This window comes from Pan paniscus, chromosome 10, assembly GCF_029289425.2.
Source record: "Pan paniscus chromosome 10, NHGRI_mPanPan1-v2.0_pri, whole genome shotgun sequence".
NCBI classification, from domain to species: domain Eukaryota; kingdom Metazoa; phylum Chordata; class Mammalia; order Primates; family Hominidae; genus Pan; species Pan paniscus.
Window position 1 is genome coordinate 102,211,550 of NC_073259.2, and position 25,315 is coordinate 102,236,864.

The window sequence follows — 25,315 nt, forward strand, 5'->3', positions numbered from 1 at the left end:
GTTAACTTAGTAAAATGTTTAAAAGTTGAAGGTCTGCGGCTCAGTGGTGTCTCCAGGAACATAGAATCTCTTTTCTTTCCCCTGCACCAATCTTAGCATGTTGCTTTGTATCCTTCATCTTGAATCTCATGGAAACAGAACGGTTGCCACGAGTCTATGCATGATGAGATCACACAACTGTATTCCAGAGGAGGAAGTGAGGGAAGAGGGCAAACGGGTTCTCCTCAAGAGGCTTCTGTTATCAAGGAGGAAACTTATTCCCAGAAATCCTTTCAGTGGAATTCTCACATCTCCCTGCCCAGGAGTGGGCCACATGACCACCCTCAGCTCTAAGGGTTAGGAAAGCCAGTGTCTGGCAATAGGGAATGGAGCTGCCGTTTGGCTTGGCCCAACGATAGCTTCCACCAGGCTTGGGTTCATTGCTATCTGAACAAAATTAGGGTTCTTCTTGGCAAAGAGAAAATAACTGCCATGGGTGTGGCAGTAACTTGTGTTTTTAAATGAAGTAATGATAGCAAGCATGGGTCATGTGTTGCTATGTGCCAAACCTGTTCTAAGCTTTACTGAGGCTTATGCACAAACTCACCCAGTCCTCCTAAAAAGTCTGTGGCATAAAAAGTCTGTGCTCTTATCATCATTTCCATCATATAGAGGAGAAAACTGAGTCACAGAGAGATTAAATCACATTTACAAAATTACTTAGCTAGCAAGTGACAGAGCCAGGAGTCAAACTTAGGTGGTCTGGCTGGCTCTCTATGCTATACTGCCTTCATTAGGTAAGATGATAAAATACTTCAGGTAGCACACAGTAAGTATTAGTACATGTTAGCTGGTATTATTATTATTATTATTATTATTACTATCATCATCTCTTTTTTGTAACCACCCTGCCAATCAGACACATCAGCCTTATTAGATACTAGAAAGCTAACCCCCAACAGCGTTCAATTAATTGCCCAGGTCACACAGTGAGTGAGAACCAAGCTCAAATGTAAACGAGTGCTGGGTGTTCTCTCAAGTTTGAGAATGTTGATTTAATGGCTGCACCACTTACCTATGCTACTTTTATTTTTTTAAGGTAGGGTCTCACTTTGTTGTCCAGGCTGGAGTGCAGTGGCTCAATCATAGCTCACTGCAACCTGGAACTCCTGGACTCAAGCGATCCACCTGTCTCAGCCTCCTAAATAGGTGGGACAACAGGTGTGTGCCACACATCTGGCTGATTTTTTATTTCTGTAGAGATGGGGGTCTTGCTATGTTGCCCAGGCCGGTCTCCAACTCTTGGCCTCAAGCGATCCTCTCGCCTCAGTTACCTATACTACCGATCCCGGACTTACTTTGAAAAAAAACTACAATTGTTGAGGACAGCCAGAAATCAGAGAAGGACACCGGGAAAGGTGAGATGGTAATTTGGGACAGATTTTTCCTTGTTCTGTTTTAGCTTTTGAGCTGCCTGTGTTTTCTTGGATCCAGTCTTTCACAAACAGGATCTCTCATCCCACCTCAGGAAAGGCTACCCATGGTTCTTGGTGTATTAGAACAGGTACAGTATTAAGCACCTACTGTATACCAGACCTGTCTGTACACTGTCCCCCCTGGTCCTTGTGGATAATCTACAGTCCACATCCATTACTTTTTCTGTGTTGTGAGATGAAGGGAATGGAGTCCTCTAGCCAGAGATAGTGGTATTAGAACATTCTGGATACCCAGGCAGAGACGATGCCCTATTCTCCGCGTTAGCCTCTCTGCAGTGTTCAAATATTTAATAAAAATAACAGGCATGGTCAGCTGATCTTACGTTTGAACAATTCTGGATTTATTTTAAAGCAAGATGTGTGGCATGGTTTTACTTATTTTTTTAATCCTAAAGGTCATCCGACTTTTCTCTTTCTGCTCATAGTCATGAGGCTTCCTTATCTAAACAGTGATCTATTGTTCCAACCTTAGACCCACAGAGAACTTTTTTTCCTTCACTTCAGTTTTCACAGGACAGCTCCTCATCTTCCCATATTGCATGAAAAGTATCTTTCAACAAGGGAAAAAGAAACTCTAATGAGCTTTCCCTAAATCTTCTTAAACCGAGTTCACTATAGAATATCTTATGCAAAAACATTGCCTTCTCTTAGGTTATGACATCTTTTCCTTGAAAAGTGATCAGGGCATTGGACAAATCCTGGCTAGCTTATCTTTTCCTTGCAGCGCAACCTCAACAAAGAAATATAGATGGCACTTTAAAGGCTTCAGAAATCAATTTAGCCCATAATCCATTTAGTTTAGATGTTAATGAAACTTGGTGGGTTTAAAAATAATGAATATTTAATAAGACATAAATTGAAAGACATAAACACTCTTGGCAATAATATAATGAAGTTAATAAGTCTTAGCCTCCGCGTGGCTACCTCCCCCTCCCCAAATAGGGCGATTTTAGGAGTTGCTGTGTTGCTTACTGAAGTTTGCTGGCTGCAACTTCAATGTGCCTTTAAAAACCTTAGTACAGTTGGGAACTGAGCTCTGGCAGATAAAGTGTGCTATCACACTGTGTTCAGTAGCTGCAGACGGCAACGGCTCTTCCTAGCTCCATATCTTCCAGAGATTTGTGTAACAAACTCAGTTTCCTGTCGTTGAAGGCAGGATGCAGCACGAAGCACTTCATTCCTTTTAAACAAAAAAGAAAAAGACATTTTGGTCGACACTCTCTCTGCTCTGGGTTGAAAGAGGGGCTTTATTTAATGATCAGGACCAAGCGTGTGATTACATGTGCTCAGAGCCTCAGACAATTTAAATGCCTTCAGGTTGGGAGTTAGACTTTTTGTTTTCCCCTTTAAAAGCATCAGCACCAGGGCCAGCCCTTCAACTTGGTTCCTCCTTAGCTCTGTGGCTCGATCCTATCCATCGTCCACAACTGTATCTTTGCCTTTTCACCCCCTGAATTAGCTACCCTGTCTTTGGGCTTCCTGTGGTCCCTTTTGGTAAATCTAGAATCCCTCCTTTCTGCCATCACACCCAACAGGATCGTCCGTGTCACATCTTGGGAAATGTTTGTGTTTAACCTCACAGAAGCCAACGCCTAGCTAAAATGAATTGGCGGCAGGATTTTGAAAACAGCCAAGTATAAGATAGTCTGCCTCCCAATTCAGCGGTGGGCTGTCTCTTGGCACTAAAGTGGAATTCAGCTTCTTATATCAGCTGGGGGGTGTTAAATAGATGGCCAGCTCGCTTTGGCACTCAATACCTGTTCATACATAGTAAACAGGGGTTTTCTTTGGTTGGGCAGGTATGGTGATTTTGCAAGGTAATGAAAGGTTGCTCCCGGGGAATCTAGTCTAAGAAAATATATGTGGGGCCCAGAAGTGAGATCCTGCCTAGGAGGGCATGAGTGACATTTCATCAGTATAATGAGAAGTATTGTTGTTAAAAATTATTATTATTTTTTTGTGCGTTTGTGTGCATGTTCAGAAAGAAGGGGATCAACCTGAAAGAGTCCAACCAATCGCATCATCTACCTTGATCCATTCCGACCTGACATCCGTTTATGGCACCGTGGTAATGAACAGGACTGTTTTATTCTTGGGGACTGGAGATGGCCAGTTACTTAAGGTTGGTTTTCTGTGCCTTCTTCAAATGTCTATTTTAATGGTGATATTTTGTGCTTTAAAAAAACATTTTTTTAATGCTTCTGGGTTATACATGAGACCAAACCAAGAACTTCATGAACTCCTTAAAGATCCCCAGAAATGGCCTGGAAAAAAATCTGGAATTCTGTATGTAAGAATGCCCCGTAGCCATGTAATGAAGTATCAGCTACCTTGCTGCCCAGGAGTGCACCAAGATATTTTTCCTTCCTTACTCATAAGCCAGCTGGGTGAGGTAGATGGAGGTCTGGTCCCTACCCCAACCCTGACTCACCTTCCCAAGACATGTAACCTTTTAGTTCTAGCTCCTTTGTCATGGAAATGTACAAAGCACCTGATTTCTCACAACTTGAAAGAGATGAGAGATTATAGGGCTTGAAAAGAAGAAAAAACAGGTGTTCTTTCCCTCCAGCCCACTTACCACCCACAGAGGGGGTTTGTTTTTTGCCCTTTGTACCCACACACACCACAGAGAGGTTAGAGATCTAAAATCCTTTGAGACTCCTCTTGACTTTTATCTCAGAGGACTATTTTTTCTCCGCTGTATGGACACACCCCGGTCAAGTGCAGGTTTTTATTCACTTATGAGAGGGGAAGAGGCATGGAGGAGAAAATAAAATCAGAGATACCAAATGACTTGTCTGAAGTTATCTAGCGTTCATCTTATCAGTGTCATCAGCAAGCATTTATTGAAGACCTTCTGTGGTCTCCAACAACATTCCTGGTCAGGAACTGCACCATTTCTATGACTAAAGACTGAGATTCCTTGGCTTCTCGGCAGCCATCCATTTACTCTCAGCTCAGATTCTTAATTGAGTAATGGTAGATCTGTTTCCCTCAACTGATCTCCCACAGATAACTCGCTGTGTGACTTTAGGTGAATTGCTTAACCTCTCTGAGCCTTCATTTCCTTACCAGTAAAATACAGTTCTACTAGACAACCCAGAAAAACGCTTTCCTCTTCTGATAGTCTCTAATTCTGTCTTCTGCACACGTATTCCCCACCATCCCCATCCCCAAGCCAAACCTATTTACTTGCTCCTGTTTGATCCTGTTTCCAAATATGATCCTGTTTCCACACTTGCTCACACTGTACCTCCAGCCTGAAATGCTTTTTTCTTTTTTCTCTTATTTACGGCACCTTATGTGTCTATGCTGTGGCTCAGCTCAAACCCCACCTCCTCTTTGATGACATCTAAGCCTGGAGTGACCTTGCTCCCCTCTCATTTCCTGAAATACTCATGATCTATGTCATTCTTGTGGCTCATTCCAAATGTCTTGCCTGGAGACCTCACCTTTTCACTGGTGTCTGTCTTGCCTTCCCAACTTGATTTTAAGCCTCATGAGAAGGGGGCCATGAATTCCCAAAGCCTAATACAGTGCTGAGTGCCTGGTAGGCATTTGATTTAATCTGTTTTCTTTGGAGGAAACCCAGTAACATATGGGAGGGAGTTTGTTTGTATACACATTCTTTTAAAATATACATTGATCATCTTTCCTGTTGTGTTAGCTTTATTTCCTGGGGAAGGGTAAATACCCATCCATCATTCTACACAAGTCACTGGGTGACGTCTGTAGCTCCACCAACCTGGTCAGGCTTATTGGACCCATTTGCCTGGCAGGAGTTTCCGTCAAGCCTTTCTGGGCCTCCTCACCAATTATCTCTTCAGATTTGGGATGTTTTTGATGAGTGTTTTGACAAGAACACTGTTTGCCCAAAGCCGAGCCAACCAAACTGCTACATGGTGAATTGGAGGTGAAGGAACACTCGTCTATAAATAGTTCCCCATGGGATGGCCTGGTTTTGCCTGTCCTGTGTGTTCACCCAGCAGCCTGCATGCCGCTGGCCAGCTTTTAGCGATGTTGTGGCAACCAGGGAGTGGACCAAGCTGCAGCTTCGTGCTGCTGAGGAGGCCGCGGCCGACCGAAGTCTCGCTCTCCTCAGGGTCTGTATGGGGTACCCATTCAGAAGCCACCTGTGTGGCCTCGTTTTTTTTAGGGTTTGAATAACAAAGGCAGCTTTTTGTTGTTTGTTTTGTGACTGCTAATATTTACACAGTGCTTCCTAGATGCCAAGGGACTCTATATCTTCTAACGAATTCAGTCCTCTCCATGACACAATGGGGCAGGCCTACTATTCCCATTTTACAGATGAAGGAATCGAGGCCCAGAGAAATGGGATGACTGTTGTTCAAGGTCACACAGGGGCAGAGCAGGGATTTGGACCTGGAATGACTTCAGAGACCGCACTAAGATCCCCTATGCTACACTGACTTTGCAACCTCTGCCGCAGACATTGGTACTACTCTGAGGATTCCGGGGGCACATGGGAGACATGCAGATAGGGTTCCATGCCCTGGCGGGGGACACATGCTCCTGGGGTGAGTCAGGCTTCCTAGAGGCTCAGTAAAGAGTCCCAGCTTGAGAATAAGGCGGACCATCTGACTGAGGAAATACCTCACTGGCATGGTAACTTCTTGGGAATTAACACCCACCCCCCAAGCCCCCAATAAGAGAGAAGTTCTCTCACTCAGGAGAAGGGTGTGAGGGATGAACTTGAGCTGACTTGCCCCACCAGGCTCCCTAGGGCAGCTCAGTAATCCCCAAGCCTCTCCCCTGTATCCTGTGTACAATTCTTGGATGTAGCCCCTGAATTTACCCAGAATCCTGAAGACCCAGGATCGTGCGGATGATTTGGAAACTACCGATAATCCGCAAATCCCTTTATTCAGAAGCTTTCAGCTTCTCCCTTGCCAAGGCTTGTCACCAGAACTGTTAGAAAGGATGAATACTGATAGACACAAGCTTGGCTCCTTAAGCCACAGCGTGGGGGAACTAATGAGCGGCAAAAAACAAAACTCAACCCAACGCAGACAGTAGGAGGAGGAGAAGAAAGAGGGCTTGGATCAGCCACAGCCTGACTCATCAGTTTCTGAGTGATCATGAGTTGACGGCATTTTGACATGTGCCAGGCACTGTTGTGTATACCTTGTTGAATGAGAGTCAGGAAACAGCAATTGGGGCCCAACTGCTGTTTTTTACCACCACCAGTAAAAACCTGACTTCTTAAATCTCTGCAAATCCTGTGAGTTTTAATATAATTTGGTGCAGTTTTAAGCCTCATGTTATTTAAATAATTTTTCCTTATTGTAAAGGTAATATATGCTCATGTAAAAAGTTGCAGAGTCGTCGGGGGTGAGAGGACAACAAAGAAAAAATTACCCCTAATCATGTTGTGCAGAAGCAACTGCTGTCAGCATTTTGGATTCTCTATTTATGTAGTTGAGGTCAGATTTTGCATCCTTTTCTTCAGTTAGTGAGGGAAAATGCTTACATTAAAATGTTATTGCAAACCCTTTGTAGAAAGTATTTTTAAATAACTATATCATATTCTATTATTTGGGTACATTATTTTGAACTTAAGCTAAGATACTGGATCACTTTTAAAGTATCTTTAAAGACATGCATTTTCCAAGGAAGACGGCATTACCTCCAAAGGTAAGATTTCACTGATAATCTGTGAAGAAATTAAAGGCTACAGTATGCCAGTACCTTTACTGTCCTCCTTCTCTTGCCCATAGACCTAAGTCCCTTTATAAGATTTTGGGGAAATAGAAGGAATTTAGAGCTCAAAGGGTCCTTTGAGAGCATCTAATCTGCTCTTTTATTTTATCGGTGTACAGTTCCATGGTCGTGAGGTGAGTTATGTCTAGTCACCCCCGCAGTTATTTCCCCATCCTGCTTCTTTTTGGAACATGATTGCATGCTGGATTTTTTTCGGTCGTCAGCATCTCCACTGAGATCAGCTGAAAAGTATGGTCACACTGAACTCAGCTTTGGGGAACTCACACTGCACGTGTTGCACAATGTATGCATTTCTGTAAACACACACCGAGTCTTTCTCCAGATTATAGTACAGCCTATCATGTGGTTTGGATTCCTTTGAGCTGACTCTGTTGCCCATAGAAAATTGTCCTTATTTCAAAGGCAGAATTGCATATTTTGAGCTTTTCCAGGTGGTAAAGTAAGTAATAACAGAATATGCATGAAATTTGAAATTTGTAACTTTATCATGCCCATTAACCTTCGTGTAAGCATGAAAGATAAGAAGGCAATGGGCAAGGAAGAATAATCGCTAACATTTCTGAGCTCTTCCTGTGTGCTGGGCATTAGAACCAGCATCTGCACGGGTTAACTGGTTTAATCCTTACCAGTCAATACTCTCACCATCCCCACTTTATAAATGAAAAAACCTGAGGCCTCGAGAGGTTAGGTATCTTTTTCAAGGTGCTCTGAACCAAAATAATCTGTCCCAGAGCCCGAGCTTCTATCCCCCAACTAAACTGCATTAACTCTTACAGAGCTTAGTAGAGTTTGAGAGCTGGTTTTTGTTATATTTCTTTCTAATACTGGGGTATAAGGGTTGATACCAAGATGCAGATGTTTGAGGTTTCATAAGAAGGGGCCGGGAACCCTGTGGTTTAGTTTGTTCCTATTTGGGGATGGCTTCCTGGCAACCCAGCTGAGTGCAGAGCCCGCTCCTCTCTGAGCTGCGCGTAGTCCATGGGGGTCTCTGAATCTCCTCTGGGGCCCCAGCTTTACCCCAGTGGGCTCCTTTGTAGGAAAGGTAGGAATTCTGTATTCAAGTTGCTGTTTTGAATGGTGTCAGCAGTAAAGACTAGTGTCTCCCCGACCTCCCAGGGACTGCAGTAGGGTTCAGGATACAGGAAGCTATATCACATAGCTCTATCCTGTCCCCATATCCAGTCTTGAGGTATTTCCTATGTGCTTGGGCTCAGACTGGTTACCTATGTGGCCCTCTACTCCCACTTAATGGCTTTCTTTTGTTTATTTTTTTTTTCTTTTTTGAGCCAAGGTCTGGCTCTGTTGCCCAGGCTGGAGTGCAGTGGTGCAGTCTCGGCTCACTACAACCTCTGCCTCCCAGGCTTAAGCGATCCTCCCACCTCAGCCTCTTGAGTAGCTGGGACTACAGACCTGTGCCCCCACACCTGGCTAATTTTTTTGTATAGACAGGGTTTTGTCATGTTGCCCAGGCTGGTCTCAAACTCCTAGGCTCAAGAGATCCTCCCACCTCGGCCTTCCAAAGAGCTGGGATTACAGGCATGAGCCACTGCACACGGCGCCACTCAGGGATTTCGTTTATTCAAATCACAGCAAAATTAAACCGGTTCCAAAAAGTTCTGTCTGAATTCAAACAGAAGCAAAAACTCTGTACTGCCTAAAGAGTCTGCCTTGACTCTGGTTATTGAAGTTTTTGAATGAACGTCAGAGAAAAAAATCTTTTGTAAAGGCAAGCTGTACTATATACCCAGAAAATGTTCAAATAAGGAATAGGAGAACTTGGGGAACCTAGAACAGGACCTGGGACCGGAAGTGGCGGTGGTGGTGGGGATGACTGAGCTAACAGACCAAAAAGTTAAAACAGGAGGAAGTGTCAAAACTTGGAAGTGGGTTCATTGGTTGGCTGTTGAGGATGTCATGTGAAGCCTACTTCAAGTTCTCCCCACCTCATTAATTGCAATTTATGAGTTTGCAGGGACTCCCCAGTTTGAAACTTTTAGTCCCATATAATCCACAAATCTAGAACCTGTGGTTCAGACTGTGTGCTTCTCTTACTACCTACACTGCAATAAGTAGATTGGAAACAAAAGAGAAATTTGCCTTGATCTTTATATTTCATCTTTGTTACTCCTAACTACTGAGGCACATTAAATACTTACCTTGCTTTCTCCTGTGTGTGCATGTGTGTGTGTGCGTGCACGCATGCACAGGCATGCACGTGTGTGTATATGTATGCAGGCATGCACGTGCATATGTGTGTGTGAGCTTGTGTGTGTGTATGTGTGGTTTAAGTCTCCTTCCCAGCATTTCTCAGAAACTGCTTATGGAAAAAAATAATAATAAATGAAAGGGTTGGCTTGTTTGCCCTTCAACTGGTTAGCCCCACAGAGTGAGGCATAGGAAATTAAATTTGGCATAAAATATTATAGCTTTTTGAACACCCGTGGCTTTTCCATCTCATGGTAATCGTAAAGAAAAAAAAATAGTCTTTTGTTTAATTTTTCTCCCCCCTCATTTTCCTCACCATGATATCCTTCCTGTGGGTGATCTTGAACCTGTCTTACAATTGTATGGTGTTGAAATCTCCACTCAGTTAATTTCAGCAGTGTAGTTGGGAGTTTTATATGCAACAAAAATCCCAAGGCTAGTTAATAGTCTACCATGAGGCTGCAGGAAGACATCAACAGAAACAATATGTTGACACGAACTGAAATTCTCCATCAGAGAAAATTTGTTTTCTACACAGGCTTCAGCTGGAAAAAGCTGAAGAGCCCTATAAAATCTTGAATGCTAATAGCGTCGTTTTTCATTTAATAAATATCTATTGGGCACCTTGTATGTGCCAGGCACTGTTCTGGGTGCTGAATATACAAAGGTGAACAAAACAGACAATGCCCTTGCTCTGCTGGTGGGAAGAAAAAGACAGAAAACAAGTAAATGGATTAATCAGCGATAAAGACACTTAAGATAGTGCTATGAAGAAAATACAGTGATGGGTAGAGAGTGACAGAGGTGTTCAGCGGAGAAGTGATCAGGGAAGGCTTCTCAGAGGAGGTGATGTTGGAGACTTGAAAGATAAAGGAGTATACAAGCATACACATGGAGAAGGTTCAGATTGACTTCAGATTAGATCTATATTAAGGTCGTATCCTGGAAGATAAAAATCCACATCGTGCCCAAGGATTGTGTGTGTGAATTGGATGAGATTTCTCTTATGCAAAATTCAACCCGTTTTGGGTTTTTGTGACTCACTGTTACTTCCTGCATTGCTTCACTGATCATGTTCTTTTTCCGAGGCTGCCCACCTAAACTGAGCTGAGGAAGGAACGTTTCCCTTGCTCCAGTCTTGCTGGCTTTTGTCTGTGTGTTGATATTCTCATGAAGTTTGCAATTAGAAAGTCCAAGTGTTCCATTAGTGCCTGTGGGCTGGGGCTCGGGCTAGGTGAGAGATGATATGAACACTGACCTGTCCTTTAGTCATCTGAGAGAGATGAGACTCCAGGGGCCACGGAAGCAGAAATCCCTCACCCCTCTGTGTAGCACATTTGGGACCTTTGTGGTGAAAACTAAAACTTCCTCTTGTCCTGTCCTCAGGATTATGGAGAGCATTGTTTGCATAATCTAGCAAAAAGAAAAACAATTTGACTCACTCACCCTCAAGGATTTTTAAATTTAAATGTTATATATTTATTTTTAAGGTAATACAATGATATTGTTTAAAACTCAAAAGAACCAAGAAAATATTCCATGAAAGGCACCTGGTCTTGACTTCCAAGGCAACCAATGATAGTAGTTTCATGGGTATCTTTCCAGAGATAGTTTATATCTGTCTACAGGCAAAAGAGTGAAGATATTCTTCCTCCCTTTTGTTGAAACATAAAACACAGTAAACGTATATGTTATATATGTAAAAATACCTGTATATGTAAATATGTCTATATTTATAGATATATGTACATATTTCATATAACTTTAAATAGAACACAAAGAGCTTTCTAATTATTTTTATAGCTAAATAGTATTTCCTTGTTTGTACTATAGTTTACTTAACCAGTTCCCTATTGCTGGAGATTTAAGTTGTTTTAATCTTTTCTTTATAACATACAATGCTACAATGAATATATGTCATTTCATATATATGTGTGTGTGTGTATATATATGTGTATATATATATATGTGTGTGTGTGTATATATATGTGTGTGTATATATATGTGTGTATGTATATATATATGTATATATATGTGTGTATATATATGTGTGTGTGTATATATATATGTATATATATATGAGGGGCTGCAGGGTCCAAGGGTATGTCCTTTGTAATTTTGATAGATGATGCCAAATCACCTTCTAGAGAGGTCTGGCTTCCACCACTGAGGAAACATACTAATTTAAACCCAGCATCTATGGCTATCAGGACAAGCTTCAGTGCAAGCCACGCTAAGTAGCTTTTTCAGGAAACTGATTGGTAAATCCTGGGCCACAGAACTTTTGATAACTTGTAAAAAAAGAAAGAAAGAAAAACAAAGAAAGAAAGAGAGAGAGAGGGAGAAAGAAAGAAAGAGAAAGAAAGAAGAGAAAGAAAGAGAGAGAAAGAAAGAAAAAGAAAGAGAGAGAGGTAGGGAAGGAAAGGAAAGGAAAGGAGAAAGGAAGGGAGAGGAGAGGAGAGGAGAAAGGAAAGGAAAAGCTTCCTTGCCACAATTCAGAGTTCTAGAGAGAATATTGATGCTTCATTTCCAAGGTACCAAGTAAATAAATCAATGTTGCACCCAACTAGATCTTGCTGACCATCTGTATCAATGATGCTCCAAGAGTAAATAAAATAAGCCCCCAATAAAAACTGCAGTGCAGCTCCTAATTTATGTAAAATGGATGAGTGCTGGTGTAAAGTATGTTTTTACTTTGTTATTTTAAAGCAAACCCCACAGACATGATGTCATTTCACCTCAACATATTTCGTTATGCATCTCTCAAAACCTACAGTTATTTTCTTAAATAATTGTAACCATAATGCCATGATCACAGCTAATAAAATTATCAGTCATTCTTTAGGGTCACTTACTATCCAGTCTGTGTAACTAAGTATTCCCAATTGATTCAAAAAGGTATTTTAAATGGTTTTGTTCAAATTGGTATCTGCACAAAGTCCTCAAACCAAATTTGGTTGTTCTATTATCTAGAGCAGTCTCCTCCCTTACTTTTATTCCCTGCCACTGACTTAACTGAAAAAACCAGGTATTTTGCCCTATAGAATGTCTCTTATCATGTGTTTGGCTTTTTGCTTCCTTGTGGTGTCATTTAGCTTGTTCCTCTACTCCTGCTTCCTAGTGCTAAATGGAAGTTAGTGCTAAAGACTTGGCTAGATTCAGTTTCAACTTTATTGGCAAGAATACATTATGGGTGGTGCTGCCCAATGATGTTTTTGCCATGATGAATTCCTGAAGAGATACCAGGGCAGCAGCTTCTCTTCTCTTGACCCTTCCTTGAGAATATTTCTATCAGTGTTTGTTTAAAAAAAACAAAAACTGGCCTCCTGTTTCTCTTTCCCTATACAACTACTTTCCAGAACCAGATCAACTGAATCTGAGCTGATTAATACAGCTAATGAATTAGAGGCGGCAAATCCTGGCAAGCCCATACCTTGGTCAGTGCCTGTCCCTTGGCTCCACTTACAGGATTCTGTAGAGCAGTGTTGGCCAAGAGAACTTTCTGTGGTCATAGAAATGTTCTACATCTGTACTCTCCAGTATGGTAGCCAGTCACCTTAGGTAGCTAGTGAACACTTGAAATGTTGCTAGTGTTTTTAATTAAATGTAAATTTTTAATTAAATTTAAATAGCCATTATGTGGCTAGTGGCTGTCATATTTGATAGTGCAGCTATAAAGTCATTTTAAAATGACTTGAGACACACACCTTTCCCACCTCCCTTAGGACCTAACTGCTTCTGTTTTAAAAAGAGCTTTTAAGAAGTCATATTTCATATGTTTGGTTAGTGAGATTGACTTTTACAAAGCTGCTGCTGAATTTGGTGAGCAGTCCAAGGGCTTCAAGTGAGCCACTATTTGCACCAAATCCACCTGGGCTTGGCCCAAGCAGATGATGGAAGGAAGTCACTGATCGCAGGGCAAAGCTAGACTCGGGCCCAGGTCCTGGAAAGGGGAAGTGAATGCGGGAAGTTGCTCTGTGCAAAATTGATGAGAAGCCTTTGGCTAAACAGCAAATACCTAACTGCCATCAGGATATGTGGGAACAGGCATATTATTGATTAGTAGATGTGTGAAGTAGACTTTGTCCAAAAAGAATCTCAGGTGCCAAATTTTTCTTTTGAAACCATGCGCCCAATGTGGCTGATGTCTACAGTGGTAGAGATATGAATACAGATAATCTATCTGGATGTGTTCAAACTGACAAAATGTTGAACACCTTCACTTTTCAAAGTAGTGGGGACAAATTGTGTTAGGTACAAAGAAGATTAAAGGTTAGGTACAAAGGTGATTAAGACATGGTCCCAGGCCAGGCACGGTGGCTCACGCCTGTAATCCCACCACTTTGGGAGGCAGAGGCGGGCGGATCACCTCAGGTCAGGAGTTCAAGACCAGCCTGGCCAACATGGTGAAACCCCGTCTCTACTAAAAATACAAAAATTAGCTGGGTGTGGTGGCGCATGTCTGTAGTCCCAGCTATTCAGGAGGCTGAGGCAAGAGAATGGCTTGAACCTGGGAGGCAGAGGTTGCAGTGAGCCAAGATCGCACCACTGCACTCCAGTCTGGGCGACTGAGTAAGACTCCATCTCAAAAAAAAAAAAAAAAATGACATGGTCCCTGCACAAAAGGAGCTTGCAATCTAGCAACAGATTATTATCTATTGACTATTGATTATGTGCTAAGCATCTTTCATAGTTCTTATTTGATCCTTACAAAACTGTAATAAGGAAGGCACTATTAGCCCCATTTTAGAGATGAGGAAATTGAGGCCTAGGGAGATTAAGTTACCAGTTCAAAGTAGTGCAGCTACTTAAAGGATGGAGGCAGGATGCAAACTCAAGCTTAAGTCGCCATTATACTTCTCTTGCACTATAGGATTCGAGTCTCCCGATGGCTCTTCATACCCACACTTCAAACCCTGCCTTCTCACCATCTCCTCTTGCTCCTTGACCCAAAGCCCTGCCATGGCCTCCTCTCTCTCATCTATAGTAAAAGGCAGGCTGTTTACACAGGTCCACAAGACCCTTGATTATCATTCCCCTGTTATCTTACTATCTTACTGTTCGCTCCTCTACCTCTCTCCACTGAAGCCACCCTGGCCTCCTCCCATTTTAGTTTCTTTGCACTGACAGGGCTGCTTTTAAGAACATGTTTCATTCAAGTATGAAAATAACTCATCTCCTGCAAGTCTAAATAAATATCACCTTTTCAGTGACACCTACCCTGAACATATATTCTCTTAACCCCTGACCCCACTATATTTTATAATTTACTTTTTTCTTATTAATAGTCTGCTGTTACTCACCCCACCATACACACACAGGAATGTAAGTTCTATGAGGTCAGGAGCTCTCCCTTACCCATTTTGTTCACTGCCATTTTTCAAACACCCAGAACAGTGCTGGGTACATAATGGGTGTTGGGTAGATGTTTGTCGACTGAAGATGGATGAAGCTCAGGTGTGTCCAATTTCAAAACCACTGAGTACTGAGTCACACTTGCGTATATTTTATATGTGAACACAAACCTACTTGTCTGTATCTGCCAAGTTAATCTGGGCCACTTCTAACTGTATGATGATCAGAGTATCCTGTGCAAATACATGTGGGAGCTACTTCCTTTAATTTCCAGTCTCTCTTGAGACAGCACTAATGAAGCTGTCACTTGTGGCTTCCTATAGGGCCAGACATGGTCAGAAATTGTGGTCAGCCAGCTTCCACATATGAGGATACTACCCCAGCCCTGAAGAGTGGCTTTTTTTGTTTGTTCATTTTTGGTAACTTTGCCTTTACAAAAGAAGAAATATTATGCTTGTTATTACCAGCCTTGTTGAGGACTGAGATGTGGGAGGATGATTAAGGAGCATGGTACCTTAGGCAGTATTTGTAGTGAGTGAAAAAGGATGTAGCTTTATGATTAAGCTACAATTTTTGCCACCCTGCTATTCAAAGTGTTGAATAGAGGCCGGAAGTGGTGGCTCACACCTGTTACCCCAGCACTTTGGGAGGCTGAGGCGGGTGGATCACGAGGTCAGGAGATCAAAACCATCCTGGCCAACGTAGTGAAACCCCATCTCTACTAAAAAAAATTAGCTGGGTGTGGTGCATCTATAGTCCCAGCTACTTGGGAGGCTGAGGCAGTGGAATTGCTTGAACCTGGGAGGCGGAGGTTGCAGTGAGCCAAGATCATGCCAATGCATTCCAGCCTGGCGACAGAGCGAGATTCCGTCTCAAAAAAAAAAAGTATTAAATAGAAATCATGTTTCTCTTTTTGAAAAAAAAAAATAGGTTATTCTTGGTGAGAATTTGACTTCAAATTGTCCAGAGGTTATCTATGAAATTAAAGAAGAGACACCTGTTTTCTACAAACTCGTTCCTGATCCTGTGAAGAATATCTACATTTATTTAACAGCTGGGAAAGAGGTAGGTAGAAATACTAGTTATTGCTTCTGATTTATGAATAAAAATGGTTTAATTGATGTCATTATCTAGTAGCAAAGCTTTTACTTTGAACTACAGAGTTTAAGCAGTGCCCCAGGCTTTGAGGAGACCCGCAGTGGTTCACAGGCACGGAATTAAAAACCTTACTGACTGTCAGTAAGTAAGCAAGAAATATTATCTATTTAGACAATTTTATTATTGGCTATATTTCCAGTGCCAAGTTTTTCAGAGGAGGGTGTGCTTGCAAATGGGCGCATAATCAGCAAGGTAACTGAATTTACACATTTATTGTGTGGGCACTGAACGGTTAGATGCATTTATGAATATACCCAATGGGACTGGCTTTGGAATTTGGGGTTAATATCAGGCCACAGTCTCATACACATTCATGAACCAGGAAATATATGGTACTCCCCCTCCCCCTCTTCATTTATCTTGCTGTTTTGGCTTTTCTTTTGCTTCTGCTTACTGAAATAAAAGTAATATATTTTTATATTTTCTTCATCTTTACCAAGTGCTGTCACCAAGGGAAGGGGAAAAGAAACTAATTGTTAATGAGTCTCTACTATGCATTAGTCACTATTCTTTGCATGCTCTCTGTCTAGATGCATAGAATTGTGTACATACACATACACACAAGTGTAGAAAACAGTGTTAATGAAATGTGTTACTGACCGGGCATAGTGGCTCATGCCTGTCATCCCAGCACTTTGGGAGGCTGAGGCAGGAGGATCACTTGAGGCCAGGAGTTTAAGGCTGCAGTGAGCCATGATCAAACCACTGTACCCTAGCCTGGGTGATGGAGCAAGACCCTGTCTCAAAAAAAAAAAAAAAAAAGGCTGGGCATGGTGGCTCACACCTATAATCCTAGCACTCTGGGAAGCCAAGGCAGGGATCACCTGAGTTCAGACGTTCAAGACCAACCTGGACAACATGATGAAACCCCATCTCCACTAAAAATACAAACAATTAGCTGGGCGTGGTGGTGCATGCCTGTAATCCCAGCTACTTGGGAGGCTGAGGAACAAGAATCGCTTGAACCCAGGAGGTGGAGTTTGCAGTGAGCTGACATCACACCACTGCACCCCAGCCTGGGCAACAGAGTGAGACTCTGTCTCAAAAAAGAAAAAAAAAGAAAGAAGAAGAAAAAGAAATGTGTTATTAATTTAATAAAAAGAAATGTGGTATTAATTTATTTTATGTGAAGAATCTAAGACTTGGAGAGGTTAAATCACTTGTTCAAGAATATCTGTATCTATCTATCTATCTATCTATCTATCTATCTATCTATCTATCTATCTATCTATAGGTTAGCCTTTGCAGGGCTGGGACAAAAACTCAACCCTGATTCTAAAGCCTCTGATAAATGATATTAAATCCAAAATTTGTGAAAACTGGACATTCCCTGGCTCAGTGGTTTTGACCTATGACCGTTTGAACATGGAAAGTGCAAAGAAGATAATTGAGACTTACATAATTATATAATGGATGTAACAGATACTCTCAGCCCAACCCTGGTTTTCCATTCTTTTCCTTTCAGTCATTCTAAGGAAAATAGCAATGACAGCAATCTACATATGCTTTTTGAGTCACAGATAAGATGTGCAAGCAATTTGTAGTTTCTGGTATTCTTATAAAGACGATGCTGTTCTTTGCACATTGAAAAGTCAGTTATATCAAAATGACCACACTGAGATGGCCACATCTTCCCACAGAGCTTGTAAACCAGTCCTTCACCATATAGAATCTCCTATGCCAATTTGCTTCACCATGCAGACACTTTGTATCATGTTTCTTCCCTGGGGATCCCATCTTTGAAAGACTTTTGTCTACCCAACAAACTGCACATATTAAGGAACAGTTCCCATTCCCAGGGTTTATTTATCAAGGGCGTCTCAAAACTGCCGGTCAGAGTACTGACTGTGTTCCCACATGGAGCTGATAAAATTCCAACCCGAAGCAAAGAAACTTGATATCTTCCTTAATCCATGTGTGTTTTTCCATTCAGCTGTCTGAAATATTGCAAATAGCTCATAAGCCCCCATTACTTCCTTCATGGATAGTAATGGAACCCCAGAACTCAGGACCCCAGGCTGGGAACCACCATGAAAAGCCACCAGTAGTTGATGGGTTCCCACTTTCTAGAAAGCAAAAAGTTCTAGCCTCTGATCATTCAAAGCCTGAAGTCCTGGGAAGAGTTTTTGACTGGGCATCAAAGCTGGCTAGCCCTGCATTCTTCACTGAGGATTACTGCTAGAGATCCTACTGTTTGAACTCTGGCTGAGCAAATATAACCCCTAAAGAGACAAAGTCCAAGGAAGGCTCTTGGGGAGATAAGAACAGCCAAACTAATAAGCTATGGGATATCCATAAAATGGTATGATATGGGGCCACTAAAAATAATCATATGGAGATGTAGGCATTGATATGGAGTAGTCACTACGGTCTGTTATTAAATTAGAGGGCAGGTCTAATGTAGTATTTTTAGTGTCCTCTCTCTCTCTTTTTTTTTTTAATGGAGTCTTGCTCTGTCACCCAGCCTGGAGTGCAGTGGCGCAATCTCAGCTCACTGCAACCTCCGCCTCCACAGGTTCAAGCAGTTCTCCTGTCTCAGCCTCCCTAGTAGCTGGGACTACAGTCACACGCTACCATGCCCGGCTAATTTTTGTATTTTTTTTTTTTTTTTTTAATAGAGACGGGGTTTCACCATACTGGTCAGGCTGGTCTCAAACTCCTGACCTCAGGTGATCCACCCACCTCGGCCTCCCAAAGTGCTGGGATTATAGGCATGAGCCACCTCGCCTGGCCCTCTCTCATTTTTTTTTGAAACAGAGTCTCACTGTCGCCCAGGCTGGAGTGCAGTGGTGTGATCTTGGCTCACTGCAACCTCCATCTCCTGAGTTCAAGAGATTCTCCTGCCTCAGCCTCCTGACTAGCTGGGATTACAGGCGCCCACCACTATGCCCAGCTAAATTTTGTATTTTTAGTAGAGACAGAGTTGGCCAGACTGGTCTCCAACTCCAGGCCTGAAGTGATCTGTCCGCCTCAGCCTCCCAAAGTGCTGGGATTACAGGTGTGAGCCACCACGCCCGGCCAGTGTCCTCCCTCTTATACAGAGTTATATTTGTGTGTTTAAATAGACTGAGTAATAGTTCTCAGAGAATGTTCTGGAGACCCGTATTCCACAGAATGCTCTGAGCAAAAGTGGTCCCAGAACCAGCTGTTACTTACTATACCCCTCCTGGAATACTGTGAGGCTCAGCATAGTCAAAGGCTCTGAGAAGCCCTGTGCTAAGGAAACCCGTTTTGCTTTTTCAGTCTAAGGTTTTATATTTGCTGGATCATGGAGCCCTTTTCTTGCATAACAGCAGTAACCAATACTTATTGAACATTTAGTACCTGTCAGACAATAGTTCATATTAACCCCATGAAGTCGTGATCCATTTTACAGATGAGGAAACAAGGTTAGAGAGATTGCATGACACTTATTAAAATCCGTCAGTGTTACAGAGGCATTTGTGAACTACAAGGAAATACCTCCATTCTGGTTAATTCCGGCTCAGGATCACGGGCTGCCAGCTGCATCTGTCAGCAGTGTTGGGGACTATGAAATGGAAGGGCGTGGTTATCCTCCATGAAGTCAACTTGGAACTGAAGGATCCAGCTCAGGATAGTCCCTGTTTTCCTCACAAAATAGAGAAAAATAGAGAGGTCCCTTCTAGAACTCTTTATTTCTCTAACCTGCTAAAGAAGTTATTTATACTATCTAGCATGTACAACTTCCTGGCATAATGAGTTCCACAAGTTCCCTTACTACCTGCTGTGTGGTTTTGCCTGCAGAAAGTGCTCTGTGTGATGCTCAGTTACTCCCTGCCTCTCACCGCCCTACTTGCAGGCTCTGACTGGCTGCCTAGATGTCTGGGTCTGCCCAGCTGGGGTGCCCTCTTTGTGGGCTGCTGTTTCCTGACAATGGCAAGAGGTGGCTCTAGGGACGGGGAAATGATTTGACTACTCCCCTTGTTTCTTTTATTTTCAACTCCACTGGAGGGGTGTGAGCAAAACAAGCCAGGAGCTGAGGTGACGGCGCTGCCCCTGGCAGGGGTGTGGGAGGGCCTGGTCCCTGGTCCTCCTCATTTCCACATTGAGTGCCAACCTCCTGCTGACACTCCTGGGGCAAAGCCTTTGCTCTTCCCTAATACTCATTTCCAAAATGCCATTGGCCACATATGGACTGTCTCTGTATGAAAACCAGGCAACCTGATTCCATGATCCGTATGGAAATCATCATTAGCAGATCGGAAACCCAACTGGGTGTCAGACTCACCTGAGAGAGAGCTCTTAAAATACAGATTCCTGGCCAGACACAGTGGTGCACGCCTGCAACCTCAGCACTTTTGGGAGGAGTGCTTTGAGCCCAGAAGTTCAAAACCAGCCTGGGCAACGTAGTGAGACCCTGTGTCTTTAAGAAAAAAATCTTTTAAATGAAAAAATACACATTCCTAGGCTCCGCCCCCAGACTTAGCGAGAGTCTCTGCGGCAGAGGCCTGGGAATACGCACTGTCAAAAGCTCCCCAGGTGATTGTGATACAATGACTTCATGTCCTAGAACTTGAGACCCACTGCCCAGTGCCAATATGGAGGTGTTGAGTTCAAGTTGATAAATAGGCTCTTTTTGGCCCTTCATTAGATAAGGTGTTGTAGTTTTCCTGCTGTTGCTTATAATTCCATCTGAACCATTGTCCTCTTTCCTTTTAGGTGAGGAGAATTCGTGTTGCAAACTGCAATAAACATAAATCCTGTTCGGAGTGTTTAACAGCCACAGACCCTCACTGCGGTTGGTGCCATTCGCTACAAAGGTATCTCCTGAATTCTTTCTCACCAACTCGCATTTTCGAAAAAGTGTCATGCGGCAGAACACTTGTTGCCCTACTTAAACGATCCATTCCAGTGACCTGAGGGAACTGATCTCTTCCTCGACTAAAATCTCGTTGTGCAATCCTAATGAATTCTCGAAGATGTTTCCAGCGGCGTCCGTGCTATGCAATCACTGGACCCGGGAGCTCCCCAGTCTGGGGGCGGGAGGGGCAGGTGTGCAGCCTTCAGGAGAACGGGCGAGAGCAGGCAGGTTTGGCTTTTACTTTCTCCAGAGTTCGCCAAGACTCAAGAGAGAGGCAAAAGGGCCCCCCCTCCGAGAAGATAAAAGAATAGAGATGTCTGAAAATTTTTCAGTTGAATCCCCATCATGTATGTCATGTATTCTGTTCGCTCCGCAGAAGCCTCGTTATTGATGGCGCCGTCTCCTAATGCGCCGCGCAGCTGTGGGCCTGATGTACAATCTCAGTCTCCGGGCAGAATCTGCCCAGCCTGGTCTGGAATGACGATGCTCACGACCCATCTAGGCTCAGGGGCGACTCGGAGCGGCTTCCCCGCCATGGCAGTTTCCTAGCGTCGCTGGGCCCGGCCTGGTTGGATTCGCCGTCGCCATGGCAACCCAGTACTGGGGCTCTTGCTGGAGAAGCAAAGGAGGAGAGAGCCTTCGCTGCAGCTCAGGCAGGAAAGAGAGAGAGAGAGAAAAAAACCCATAACAGTGTCTGTCAGTTTGGTGCTTTCAGTTTTTAAAGGTGAAAAGGATAAGAAAGAGCAGAGCAGGTGGAGAGATGCTGAAGGCTGAACCAGGGGACAGTTTGGGTTTAGAAAAGAGCAGGAGGAAGAGAATTGGTGACTGAAGGGGGAGGCAGCCAAGAGAAATGAAGGGAGAGGGGGAAATGCAATACAAGCAAGAGGTTTAGGAAACAAATCAAAAATACGGGGATGGAATTAATTAAGAGTTCACGGGGGAAGGCGCAATCCGAGCTGCAGCAAGAGGAATAATTGCCCCTGCCATTTGCTACGCTTCCTTACCGGGCTGTTTCCCTCAGAGTCACTGGCAGACAAACGAAGCAAGGGCCAGAAAAATGCTCATGAATAATTCACTGATCACGAACGGGATTTGTTTGTTGCACACTCAGTGAGCAGTCTTGCCATAATCTTTTAGATCCATTCATTTATGTAGCATCCCTGTCTGTATTTGTAGAGCTGTGTACAGGAGTCAATTCGATAATGGTGGCGATGATGGTGGTGATTAAATAGCCACATGGAGCTAGCGGCTAACGTATTAACAAGCTCAGCTCTGGAGCTTGTGGGAGATCTCCAAGCTGGTGATATGAATTTGGGAGTTGGTAGTATTTTAGATGGTACTTAGAGAAGCCTTAAGACCAGACGAAGGAGTGAGTGTTGATTGAGGAGAGAAGTTTGAGAACTGAGCCTTGAGGGGCTGTGGTGTTTAGGGGTTGGGGAGGAGGAGGGGAAACAGAACAAGAAATAAGGAGGGAGCAGTCAGAAGGGGAAGAGGAAAAACTGGAGAGGGTGGTCTCCTGGAAGCCAAGGACAGAAAGGAGGAGGAAGTGATCCACTGGGTCAGATTCAGCTGAGAGGTCAAGCAGGAGAAGAAAAGAATGGATCCTTTGCACTTAGCAGGTGACAATGGGTGACTGCTGGGAATGCCATTGTTAGGAGTGGCGCTAAATCCACAAGAGACAATGGGAAAATAAGACCTTAAGCAGGGACAGCTTAGAGAAGCTTTACTGAGAAAGGCAGCTGAAAAAAATGAAGCAGACACTGAAAGCGAAAGTAGAGTCCAAAGAATTTTGTCTTTTTGTCCTTTTTTTTTTTTTTTTTTGAGATGGACTCTGGCTTTGTCTCCCAGGCTGGGGTGCAGTGGCATGATTTTGGCTCACTGCAACCTCCACCTCCCAGGTTCAAGCCGATTCTCCTGCCGCAGCCTCCCGAGTAGCTGGGATTACCGGTATGTGACACCATGCCCGACTAATTTTTGTATTTTTAGTAGAGATGGGGTTTCACCATGTTGGCCAGGTTGGTCTCGAACTCCTGACCTCAGGTGATCCACCTGCCTCAGCCTCCCAAATTGCCAGGATTACAGCCGTGAGCCACCACGCCCAGCCAGTTTTGTCTTTTTAAGATGCATGAAATAACAGTGCATGTCTCCACTGTTGGGAAAATTCCAGAAGAGAAGGAGAAACGGATGATACAGGAGAGAGAAGGGTTGTGGAGTGTTCAGTCTTTCAGCAGGTGGAAGAAAATATGACTTGGTGTGCCAGTAGGGAGGCCAGCCTCAGACAGGAGCACTGGCCCCTCACCCTCAGTGGTAGGAGGGAAGGTAGGGACTCTGGGCCCAAGCATGGGGAGGTGGCAGAGGCCTGTGTGGTGTCTTCTCCTATTGCTCACATTATTTTCAGTGGCCTAAGGCCATTGAGAATGAGGTGAGGGAGGAAGCACTGGAGGTTTGAGGAGAAAAGAGAGAGAAGGAGTGGACTGGAAGACTAGGAGGGAGAATAGAATAGGGAAATATCCAGCGGTTGCCAGGAAGCATTAGGGCCCACTTGAGGTTGATGGTCCTGTGTTTGAAGTGAGAGCCGTAAGCATGGTTTTGTCTTTCTCAAGCTGCGTTCAGCTTTGGTGGTATAGCTGTAGACTCAGAAAAGTTAGCTTTAGCCAGTTTGGGGGCTTTGCCAGAAAATACATCAAGAAAGGAGAGAGTGGCCAGGGAGCTGAGGGAGCATGTAAGGAATGGATGATGATATTGATATGGATGTTGATTCATATAATGATGGCACCTGGGCTCTAAGGAGGGAAGTAAGGACCTGATGGGGGTAGGGATGTGAAAAGGTGGCAGGGTCTGTGTTGGAAGTTGAAGTTGAGTTTAAAGATTGTTAGGGGCAGGCGCGGTGACTCACGCCTATATTCCCAGCTTTTTGGGAGGCCAAAGCGGGTGGATCACTTGAGCCCAAGAGTTTGAGACCAGCCTGGGCAACATGGCAAAGACCCCATCTCTACAAAAAATACAAACATTAGCTGAGTGTGGTGGTATGTGCTTGTGGTCCCAGCTACTCGGGAGGTTAAGGTGGGAGGCTTGCTTGAGTCCCAGAGGCAGAAGTTGCAGTGAGCTGAGATCACACCTCTGCTTTCCAGCTTGGATGACAAAGTGAGACCCTGTCTCAAAAAAAAAAAAAAAATTGTTGGAACTAGAGAATTGGAAAGGGGAATTATTGGACTGTGGGGGCTTGATATTGAGGTCATGGAGGGATGGAGTTATTGGCAATGACAGGGTCTGCCATATGATTGTCAAGATCATTGGCAGAGAGGGGTCAAGGAACTGAGGTGGTTACCAGAGTATTAAATGGCTCCATCATCTGTGTGGGAATCGCAGTCACCAAGAGAGTGAGGAGCTACATATTCAAGGAACGAAGGGAAGTGGCCAGGGCTGGGGTGGTCTGTAATGATCACAATGAGGAGGGACCTGGGGTGGTTTGAGCTGACAGCATGGGCTTCGAAGCTGGGGAGGAAGTGTTGGAAAGAGAGAAGAAGGATCTTCCAGAAGAGGCTGCAAGACACAAATAGGACAGCTAGATGAGGGAGAGGAAGCAGCCAGGCCTTGAGAGGGGCCTGGGGAAGCTGTGGCCTCGAAGGAGAGCTGGTTTCAGTAATATTGAGAAGGGGAAAGGAACAATCAGAGAAGAGGTTGAAGACATGGGGGCTTCTGTTGATAACTGGCTGTGAGTTATAGTCTTTTGTTTGTTTTGAGACAGGGTCTCATCCTGTCACCCAGGCTGGAGTGCAGTGGTGCAATCATACTTCACTAAAGCCTAGACCTCCTCAGGCTCAGGTGATCCTTCCACTGCAGTCTCCCAAGTAGTTGGGACCACAGGTGTGCACCACCATGCCCAGGTTTTTTTTGTATTTTGTAGAGACGGGGTTTCACCATGTTGCCCAGGCTGGTCTTGAACTCCTGGGCTCAAGAAATCCTCCTTCCTGGGCCTCCCAAAGTGTTAGAATTAGAGACGTGGGCCACCACGCCTGGCCAAAAGCCTGCTTCTGCTCTTGCTCCCTCACCCCTATCCCAGTGCGCTCCAAGAAGAGTGATTCATTTGAAATCCAAATCAGATTATGTCACTCCCCAGCTTAATACCCTCCCCTGGCTTTCCATCTTAGAACTCAGTCTGACTCCTTTGCTGTCAGGGCCTGCATACCAGGCTTTCCGTGATCTGGCCTTTCACCACTTCTCTGACCTCTCATGCCATTCTCTCCTTTGTTTACTTAACCCCAGACATCCTGATTTAAGACTATGCTAAGCATGTTCCTGCCCCAGGGCCTTTGCACGTGCTGTTTCCTCAGTCTAGTGCATTCTTCCCCACATCTTTCTATGGCAGACTCTTTCTTGACTGTCTGGTCCTAGAGCACACATCTCTCTGCACCTGCCTACCCAGTCTTCAGTAGCCTCCCCTTACTCACAGTGACATTACTGTTTTATTTTCTTCATGGCCCATCACTATTAGGAATGACCTTACTTCTCTACCTCTCTTTATTGAAATGTGCTCAGAAAAACATAAGTTAAATGA

General features: G+C 43.8%; 1 protein-coding gene across 2 annotated transcripts in view; it reads left to right on the forward strand.

Annotated features, from left to right (window-relative positions):
- The window catches only part of PLXNC1 (plexin C1), a 158,538-nt gene that overhangs the window by 17,115 nt on the left and 116,108 nt on the right, over positions 1-25,315 (forward strand). For both annotated transcript variants that reach the window (XM_034934236.3, XM_057299503.2), the window contains exons 2-4: positions 3,457-3,597; positions 15,708-15,842; positions 20,616-20,716. In XM_034934236.3, coding sequence (XP_034790127.1) covers positions 3,457-3,597; positions 15,708-15,842; positions 20,616-20,716 — 377 coding nt within the window. The remainder of the gene's footprint in view (positions 1-3,456; positions 3,598-15,707; positions 15,843-20,615; positions 20,717-25,315) is intronic.